The sequence below is a fragment of the Sinocyclocheilus anshuiensis genome, unplaced genomic scaffold, assembly GCF_001515605.1.
Source record: "Sinocyclocheilus anshuiensis isolate Anshui unplaced genomic scaffold, SAMN03320099.WGS_v1.1 scaffold284, whole genome shotgun sequence".
Taxonomy (NCBI): domain Eukaryota; kingdom Metazoa; phylum Chordata; class Actinopteri; order Cypriniformes; family Cyprinidae; genus Sinocyclocheilus; species Sinocyclocheilus anshuiensis.
Genome location: NW_015554266.1, coordinates 1,201,123 through 1,211,164, shown reverse-complemented (window position 1 = coordinate 1,211,164; position 10,042 = coordinate 1,201,123). Strand labels below are relative to the sequence as shown.

At 36.0% G+C, this 10,042-nt stretch overlaps 2 protein-coding genes across 2 annotated transcripts in view; one reads left to right on the top strand and one right to left on the bottom strand.

The window, feature by feature from the left end:
• Window positions 1–473: 473 nt before the first annotated feature.
• LOC107671277 (E3 ubiquitin-protein ligase TRIM58-like) lies at window positions 474–3,329 on the bottom strand. Its single transcript, XM_016464170.1, has 6 exons — window positions 2,840–3,329; window positions 2,636–2,716; window positions 2,280–2,375; window positions 1,903–2,136; window positions 1,301–1,372; window positions 474–605 (listed from the first exon to the last, which is right to left on the bottom strand). The coding sequence occupies exons 1-6, from the start codon at window positions 3,194–3,196 to the stop codon at window positions 474–476; spliced, it is 972 nt and encodes a 323-aa protein (XP_016319656.1). The 5' UTR covers window positions 3,197–3,329.
• A 1,304-nt stretch (window positions 3,330–4,633) lies between these two features.
• Window positions 4,634–10,042, top strand: part of pdk1 (pyruvate dehydrogenase kinase, isozyme 1) — a 25,003-nt gene continuing 19,594 nt past the window's right edge. The window contains exons 1-3 of the mRNA XM_016464169.1: window positions 4,634–5,285; window positions 6,808–6,949; window positions 7,038–7,109. Coding sequence (XP_016319655.1) covers window positions 5,177–5,285; window positions 6,808–6,949; window positions 7,038–7,109 — 323 coding nt within the window. The 5' untranslated portion in view covers window positions 4,634–5,176. The remainder of the gene's footprint in view (window positions 5,286–6,807; window positions 6,950–7,037; window positions 7,110–10,042) is intronic.

Sequence of the window (10,042 nt, the reverse complement as noted above, 5' to 3'; positions counted from 1 at the left end):
AAAAAAAAAAAAAAAAACGGAAAGTGAAAATTCACAGTGCTGTTGAACCAAAATACCAGCACTCCTTGAAACGCTGCTCGACCAATCAGATTTAAACGTTCTGTTCAAACAATCTGTTGTATAATTTCAGTACTATGCATATTGTATAAATTAATATATCATTTTTAATTAAGGTATGGGGCCCCAACACAATAAATATGTGCTCTTCTACGCCTAACCCTTATTTTGCTCTCTCTCTCTCATAGTTTATAGTTTATTTACCTCTTCACAACTTATGAAAATTTGATGCTCTCCAGAACACAAATACACACTGGAGCGTTTGCCAAATATTTTTCACCAATATCAAATGGGGCCCCCTGATGCCCCGGGGCCCTAAGCGGTCGCTTACCTCGCTTATTGATTAAGTACACCTCTGCTGAGAGTAAATGTATGTCTGCTGCGTTACCTCTGCCAGATATCTTTTCTATCTCCTCTCAACAGAAATCCTCCAGTTTTTCTTTCAGTTGATAGAGGGACTTTCCCACATCATCAAAAGAGAGGAGAGAGCTGAGAGTGATGTTGGGTTCATCTCCAGATTCAGGAGATACAGCGAGGGACTGGAAACTCTGCAGGAAGAGATCGACACAAAAGATAAAGACAGAAAACAAAGACCTTCATGACCTCCACTCAGCTGCACCAGTTTGATCATATCTGTGTTCTTTATTTGCAATGGTTGTGTTATTCCTACATCATGTTCATGGTGTTCTACTGGGCACTTCTGTTCTAGTAATTTCCACCCAACTTCAGATCGTAGAAATCCAGTCTGAAAATTCACAGTGCTGTTGAACCAAAATACCAGCACTCCTTGAAACGCTGCTCGACCAATCAGATTTAAACGTTCTGTTCAAACAATCTGTTGTATAATTTCAGTACTATGCATATTGTATAAATTAATATATCATTTTTAATTATGATATATTAATATCACTTCCATGGATCTCACTTAGTACTTTAATTGTGACATTTTTTACAAGGTTTGGTTATATGTATATAATATAAATATTTACTTTGAATGTATCTACAATTAACCTTTTAGCATGTTGCTGGTTTGCTGAAAATGTATAAAATCAGAAATGTGTGGAATCAGAAAATAGGTCTGTATTGTTAGGACATACCAATTATCTTTGCTTAATAAACATAAATAGATTTGAATGAAAATGTAAATGTCTTACATTGTAGGAACTCCTCTCTGATCTTGGGTTCATTGGTGGGAATAATTTCAAGTTACCTCTGCCAGATATCTTTTCTATCTCCTCTCAACAGAAATCCTCCAGTTTTTCTTGATGTTGGGTTCATCTCCAGATTCAGGAGATACAGCGAGGGACTGGAAACTCTGCAGGAAGAGATCGACACAAAAGATAAAGACAGAAAACAAAGACCTTCATGACCTCCACTCAGCTGCACCAGTTTGATCATATCTGTGTTCTTTATTTGCAATGGTTGTGTTATTCCTACATCATGTTCATGGTGTTCTACTGGGCACTTCTGTTCTAGTAATTTCCACCCAACTTCAGATCGTAGAAATCCAGTCTATTTATATGGAATACAATGTAAATGTTAGTCCCTCTATATGACTTTCTATTTATTTTATTAACCATGAGGTAAAAATCATAATGGTTAAGAAAAGTAATAGCATCACCTCTCCTCAAAAAGCCACATGACCTATTCATCATTCATGCTCGTAGCACAAACAGTGCAGGATAGGTTAAGCACTAAAGTTTAGTACTTAGGGTTACCAGTTTGTTCAGCTGCATGAGTGTGAGCACCAATATTAATAATGCATTCCACCAATTCAATGAAAATGAAGAAAGCCATTAATGGTAAGGCTTTGATAAAAACAACTCTTCTGTTTTTTCAGCTTACCTTGAGGAACTTGGTGTGACCATGTATATGTGAAATCTGCTCAAGCTCAGCGTGTCTCCTCTTCAGATCATCAATCTCCTGCTCCAGTCGATACACGGGTCCTTCAGCTCGACTCACTGCAGCCCTTTCCCGTTCTCTGATCCGCTGTGTCACCTCAGAGCGGCTTCTCTCAATGGAGCGGATGAGCTCAGTAAAGATCCCCTCACTGTCCTCTACTGCTGTCTGTGCAGAGCGCTGTTAAACACACATCACAATCAGCTCGTACTGGTGTCTCACACAGCCTGTGACCCACAGTGGGCTTCAGTGGGACTGAAAAAGCTCAAACACTGGACGAGAGTCCAAACTGAGTCTTAGACATTTCTTCTTCTCCAACTCACCTCGTGAGACTCCACAGCCTCTCTCAGCTCCTCAAGATCTTTCTGCCTCTGCTGGATTCTCTGCTGGAATTTTCTCTTTCTCTCTTCCAAAACCACCTGTATGAAAATCAAATAACACTGTCAACTTCTGAAATACCGTTTGCAAATGCAAACTATGTCATATGAGACTATAATGAAGCTGAACAACTATGAAGAAAAACAAGTATGAAGAAACTAAATTAACCATGACTGAAAAGATCATTATCATATGGCTTCTGCAATTGCTGCTGGGCTTCGATGGGACTGAAAGAGCTCTGGCAATGGAAAAGAGTCCACTCCAAAATAATTCTTAATCTTCTGTTCTTCTCCAAACTCACTTTATGAGACTCCACAGCCTCTCTCAGCTCAAGATCTTTCTCCCTCTGCTGAAACTTTCTCTGTCGCTCTTTCAAACTCATCTGGATACAAAAACACACACAACTGTTATTGTCCGAATTTATGTGAATGGGGTTTGCAACTTGTATAGTGTGAGATAGCCATGAAGTGAAGATAGATTTTTGATAGCAAGTGTTCAGACACACCTGACGGGACTTGACAGATTTGCGTTTTCTTCGAGTGCAGACGTCAGACTCCACATCTTCAGGTCCAGCCTGGAGTTTAGTCTTCTTCAGTTGCTCCACCACTTCAGTCAGCATGGTGTTTTTATTTAAAGCAGGTCTTGGAGTGAAGGTCTGTCTGCATTGAGGGCAGCTGTAGACTCCCTTCTGATCCTCCTGATCCCAGTAGCTTGTAATACAGCTCATACAATAACTGTGTCCACAGGGAATGGCCACTGGATCCTTCAGGAGATCCAGACACACTGCACAGCTGAACTGGTCCTGAGAAAAACTGGTTTCTGCCATTTCACTGCATGTACATTCAGACAGAGAAACAAACATCAGCTCAACAGCACTTAACTTTCACTTTCTCTGAACGAATGAAACAGTTTCCTGGTTGATGAGACTTGTGCAAAATAGGTGTGTCTAGAACGGGAAGCTTAAGGAATTCAACTCTTCTGGTTCCAGCTGCTTAACGAGCTATGAAAGATTATTTTTGTACTTTATTTTTATTTATTTATTTTTGGAAGAATATAAAAAAAATCTACAGAACAGATGTAACTCATCAAAAATATGAGGCAAATTTAACAAAAAAAAAATATAAAAAGTTAATTTTGTTCCTTATCGCCAATGGGTTTTTGATTTTTTACATGCTCTCAAGACGGAAAAGATTCGGTTCGCAATAAAACAAAAGCCAAAACTTTTTCTGAAAGTGTGGAGCCCTTTTCTGGAATATTTTAAGGAGACAACTACATCTTAATTTTTTTTTTTTTATTATTAATTAATACAAAATTTTTTATTTTATTTTACTTTTTTATTTTTTTCCCCCTAATTTAGTTTATTAGTTATTTATTTGGTGTATAATTATGCTTGCATGGTGTTATCTTTTTTCTTAATTTGAATTCATGTATGGCTGTATGTTGTATGTATATGTGTATCTATGTTATTTATACCATATTTACGTTATTTTTATTTTCTGTCTGACCTAAGATGAACCAAATAAAGCAAAAAAAATAAAACTTTTTATTGACTTCTCAACTCTTAGAGGTGGAGTTAAAGCAATCCAATTGGATTTTGTAGATAAAAACACTCAACAACATTATATAGGCCTATATTATACATTTATATATGATATATGGCTTATAAAGTGAGTGTATTACTGAACAGTTTTACTAATCCACAGTTTTTATCCACTACGAAGAACCAACTCATTGGAGTTTTTTGAAGGAGCTGCCAACACTAAACTGGTGACTGGTGACTATGGCTCACCATTTTGTGCAGTTTCACAGATACTAAAAAATCAGTAATGAATCAAAAGCCTTTTAAACACACACTTACAGTTTTCAAAGTGAAAACATTCGTGCACAAGTTGCACTTGTTCTTTATCATATTCAAAAATGTGATTATATCTTTAAATATCATCATGTTTAGATGATGGGGCGCTTGACAACTTTACAAAACAGACAGGATGTTTTTAGTGAACGGATTCAAAAGATAACGGATGAATAATAATCCCTGCTACAGTCAGGGGTGAAGCTAATCAGCAACTCCTCATATAGTCACGTGACCCAAAGACGCACGTAATGCGGAAGTAAAACAGAGTGGACGCTCACAAAACATTAGTAGAGAAGAGCAGATCATTTGACCAAGATTATGGATGAGTCATTCATACCTTAATTATACACCTCATATCACAGCAAAACATGATACAGAATTACGTGAAATGTGCCAGCAGGTGGCGGTATGCATCTAAAAAGCTAGTTTGCAACCCACCGAAGAAAACTAACTAAGAGTGGCTGGTCTCTGACTTACTGAAACATCTATGTTCGAGCAGCATTATTGACTTGTTTACAGCAACCTGGCGGACGGTTTGGTAAGCAAGCAGGGAAACGGGTCAGAGATTAGGGCTTTTGTCAGCCTTTGCTGTCCTCGGAGCTCAGCCGCTGTTGTTCAGAGGCGGTTTTTAAGGACAGTGTGCTGCTGTGGGAATGTGCGCTTTTAATGCGGCGAGCGGCCCAGTGTCGACTGATAACCTCGCGAGCCCCTTACACACATGCTGGAGTGTTATCGCTCTTCACACCCGTCGTGCATTACTCCGCGATGTTTAGGGCGATATCATGCATATAATGATTGCAGTGTGATACAGAGGAGTGAAACTGCATTTTCCAGACAGCACTGGATATCATGACTGACATTCAGCTTCATACTTCGAGAGAGAACTGCGCGGTTTTCTGCTGACTGTGTTTTGGACAAGAAGCCTATGAGCTGCGAAAGCCCACGGGACACATTTTCTGGATTTTCTGAAGCGTTAAAGCCGCCAACATGAGGATCTTCAGGACTTTGATGAACGCTGCATCCGTCGCCAAGCAAATCGACTTTTACTCCAGATTCTCTCCTTCTCCTCTCTCTATGAAACAGTTCATAGACTTTGGTGAGTCCGGAATCAAATGCTCACGATTCAATATGAGGACAGAATTAAACCGAAAAGAGTCAACGGTAAAACTTTACAATAGGGTTCATTAGTTAACTACGGTAGTTCACATGAACTAAGCATGACTCATGAGCAATACTTCTAAAGCATTTATTAATCTAATGTTATTGTCAACATTGTGCAAAGTTGTGCTTGTTAATGCACAAAGTAAATGCACTGTTGAACAGTGTTGGGGAAAGTTACTTTTAAAAGTAATGCGTTACAATATTGCGTTACTCCATAAAAAGTAACTAATTACGTTACTTCGTTACTTTTTATGGAAAGTAATGTGTTACATTATTTTTGCGTTACTTTTTAAATCTGGACAGGGCTTGCTTGTTTGTTTTTAAAATAAAAAGTTATATTTTTGGCAAATATAAAAGCCTTTTCACACCAGAAGTGAAATGAATACGCCTCAGGCTGAAGGGAAAGTAAATTTACGTCCATACAGTAGAATGCAGAAGAAGACATTTCAACACACTTCAGCAAGAAACAAAGACACAAATGTTTGTCTAGTAATTTGTGCTTATTTGTACGGTTGAACTGGATCATCGAAGGTCAGAAGCAAAGACATTGGTTAATAGAATGGGATTAAATACATAAAGCATATTTGTGTTGTTTAACATTTAATTATTACAGGTTTGCGTCATATTCTGAGTTGCATTATTTTTATTCATTTTGAGGAATACTTTTGAAAAAGTAACTCAGATATTCTCTTGTAAATTAAAAAGTAATGCGTTACTTTACTAGTTACTTGAAAAAAGTAATCTGATTACGTAACTCGCGTTACTTGTAATGCGTTACCCCCAACACTGCTGTTGAACTAACAGTGAAAACTATTTTCATTAACTATCATTAACAACGATTAATAAATACTGTAATGCATGCATTAATTGTTCATGTTAGTTAATAAATTAACTAATGAAACCTTATTGTAAAGTGTTACCGAGTAAACAAACAAAAAGTGCTGTACATTGTCAGATGAGAATACCATGCCACAGAATTATTATATTCATGGTATTTCTGTAAGTGCTATAGAATACAATCAAATAGATCCAATCTGAAAGTAGAGTAGAATTGAATCAAACAAGTCCAATCCAAAAGTTGGGATTTTTCAAATGTAATCCTTGCAGTACAATGATGAATTTAATAGATTAGAATAGAGTAGGATGTTACAAAATAGCACTACAGTGATAGTAGGGTTTGATGTGATTAACAGTAATTGTGCATATGTTGGATTTCCATATCCATGTTAGGTATTTCATATTTTAAACAAATCTAATGTTCTTTTAATAGACCTAATAAACCTAAATAGGCAACACAATTACTAAAACCTACTCACTACAGTTAGTGAAAGCAGAAAATGTAAAAATACAATCTAATTAAAGATATAATGTGTTGTGAGCTGGATAGAATCAATGCGTGCACCCAAGCGTGACTTGATGGTGGTGTTTTCTGTCTCTCTGTACACTTGTCTCTGCAGGTTCAGAGAACGCATGTGCGAAAACGTCATTCACGTTTCTAAGACAGGAGCTGCCTGTCAGGCTGGCAAATATTATGAAAGAAATCGATTTATTGCCTGATAATCTCCTGAGGACTCCTTCAGTGCGCCTGGTGCAGAGCTGGTCGGTGTCAGTGCGCACATGCAGTCTTATTATTCTGATATGAGTGCGTGTCTAAACTGCGTTCTGTGGTTGTGTTGCGTCTCTGCAGGTACATGCACAGCTTCCAGGATATACTGGAATTCAAGGACAGGGATGTTGATGATGAAATGCTCAAACAAGAGTAAGAGATTCATCAAATACCTTCTAGTAGAGGTCTTCTTGGGTCCTAAGGATGGACCCTTTTCAAATTGCCAGGGTTATCAGAAGCAGAAATCATCATAGTTGGCTAAACATCTATAGTGGGGAACTCTACTACAACTAATATAACCGTTGCGTTCACATTTGCCCCAATAGCTATATTAGCATTTAGTGATAGAATGTCTGTGACTTTTCCAAATATAGATATAAATATGTAAAATGTATATATAGAGAGCTTGATTAAGTTGGTAAGACGAGAGAAAGATGTCAAATATACACAAAGTATAGTTATAAATGTGCATAACATTTTTTAATATGAAAATATAAAAAACTTTGCTCGATTTACAAACTGTCATAGAACAAAAAAACTTTAAAAGTAAAACTTTAAATTAAAAAATGTTTGTATAATAAAAAAAATGGCATTTTTATTTTATTAAATGTTGGTCAGAAGAAAAAAACTTGTCAAATTTGCCGTCGCTGTATTAGAAACATTCATGCAACAACATTAACTAGTTTTCTGTAATTTAATGCCGATAAATTTATTTAGTTTTTTTTAATGAAAATATAAAAAAAATAGCTAGATTTACGATATTAATAAGAATGGAATCGTGTCATCATGTTGCTGTTGCACGCACCTGTATACTGTAGGGTTTGGTCATTTACATAGAAGCATGGATTGACAGAAGAAGGGGGATAAAAAAAAATAAAAAAATGATTGATGTGTTTTTTACATAATAAAATATTGCTCAATGCTCAAAATTAAAAATTAAATGTTGGCATATTTTAAAATAATTCAGGTCTTCTCAGGTCTATTTGGTAAAACTGCATTTATTTAAAATGATCCCATTTGAAAAAGTAACTCAGATATTCTCTTGTAAATTAAAAAGTAATGCGTTACTTTACTAGTTACTTGAAAAAAGTAATCTGATTACGTAACTCGCGTTACTTGTAATGCGTTACCCCCAACACTGCTGTTGAACTAACAGTGAAAACTATTTTCATTAACTATCATTAACAACGATTAATAAATACTGTAATGCATGCATTAATTGTTCATGTTAGTTAATAAATTAACTAATGAAACCTTATTGTAAAGTGTTACCGAGTAAACAAACAAAAAGTGCTGTACATTGTCAGATGAGAATACCATGCCACAGAATTATTATATTCATGGTATTTCTGTAAGTGCTATAGAATACAATCAAATAGATCCAATCTGAAAGTAGAGTAGAATTGAATCAAACAAGTCCAATCCAAAAGTTGGGATTTTTCAAATGTAATCCTTGCAGTACAATGATGAATTTAATAGATTAGAATAGAGTAGGATGTTACAAAATAGCACTACAGTGATAGTAGGGTTTGATGTGATTAACAGTAATTGTGCATATGTTGGATTTCCATATCCATGTTAGGTATTTCATATTTTAAACAAATCTAATGTTCTTTTAATAGACCTAATAAACCTAAATAGGCAACACAATTACTAAAACCTACTCACTACAGTTAGTGAAAGCAGAAAATGTAAAAATACAATCTAATTAAAGATATAATGTGTTGTGAGCTGGATAGAATCAATGCGTGCACCCAAGCGTGACTTGATGGTGGTGTTTTCTGTCTCTCTGTACACTTGTCTCTGCAGGTTCAGAGAACGCATGTGCGAAAACGTCATTCACGTTTCTAAGACAGGAGCTGCCTGTCAGGCTGGCAAATATTATGAAAGAAATCGATTTATTGCCTGATAATCTCCTGAGGACTCCTTCAGTGCGCCTGGTGCAGAGCTGGTCGGTGTCAGTGCGCACATGCAGTCTTATTATTCTGATATGAGTGCGTGTCTAAACTGCGTTCTGTGGTTGTGTTGCGTCTCTGCAGGTACATGCACAGCTTCCAGGATATACTGGAATTCAAGGACAGGGATGTTGATGATGAAATGCTCAAACAAGAGTAAGAGATTCATCAAATACCTTCTAGTAGAGGTCTTCTTGGGTCCTAAGGATGGACCCTTTTCAAATTGCCAGGGTTATCAGAAGCAGAAATCATCATAGTTGGCTAAACATCTATAGTGGGGAACTCTACTACAACTAATATAACCGTTGCGTTCACATTTGCCCCAATAGCTATATTAGCATTTAGTGATAGAATGTCTGTGACTTTCCAAATATAGATATAAATATGTAAAATGTATATATAGAGAGCTTGATTAAGTTGGTAAGAAGAGAGAAAGATGTCAAATATACACAAAGTATAGTTATAAATGTGCATAACATTTTTGAATATGAAAATATAAAAAACTTTGCTCGATTTACAAACTGTCATAGAACAAAAAAACTTTAAAAGTAAAACTTTAAATTAAAAAATGTTTGTATAATAAAAAAAATGGCATTTTTATTTTATTAAATGTTGGTCAGAAGAAAAAAACTTGTCAAATTTGCCGTCGCTGTATTAGAAACATTCATGCAACAACATTAACTAGTTTTCTGTAATTTAATGCCGATAAATTTATTTAGTTTTTTTTAATGAAAATATAAAAAAAATAGCTAGATTTACGATATTAATAAGAATGGAATCGTGTCATCATGTTGCTGTTGCACGCACCTGTATACTGTAGGGTTTGGTCATTTACATAGAAGCATGGATTGACAGAAGAAGGGGGATAAAAAATAATAAAAAAGATGATTGATGTGTTTGTTTTACATAATAAAATATTGCTCAATGCTCAAAATGAAAAATTAAATGTTGGCATATTTTAAAATAATTCAGGTCTTCTCAGGTCTATTTGGTAAAACTGCATTTATTTAAAATGATCCCAAACCGCACTTGGGTCTCGATCCATGTGCACCCGTGAAGACCTCTACCTTCCAGCCCTACCTGTGCAAACACACACACAGACAGACACACACACAGACAGACACACACACA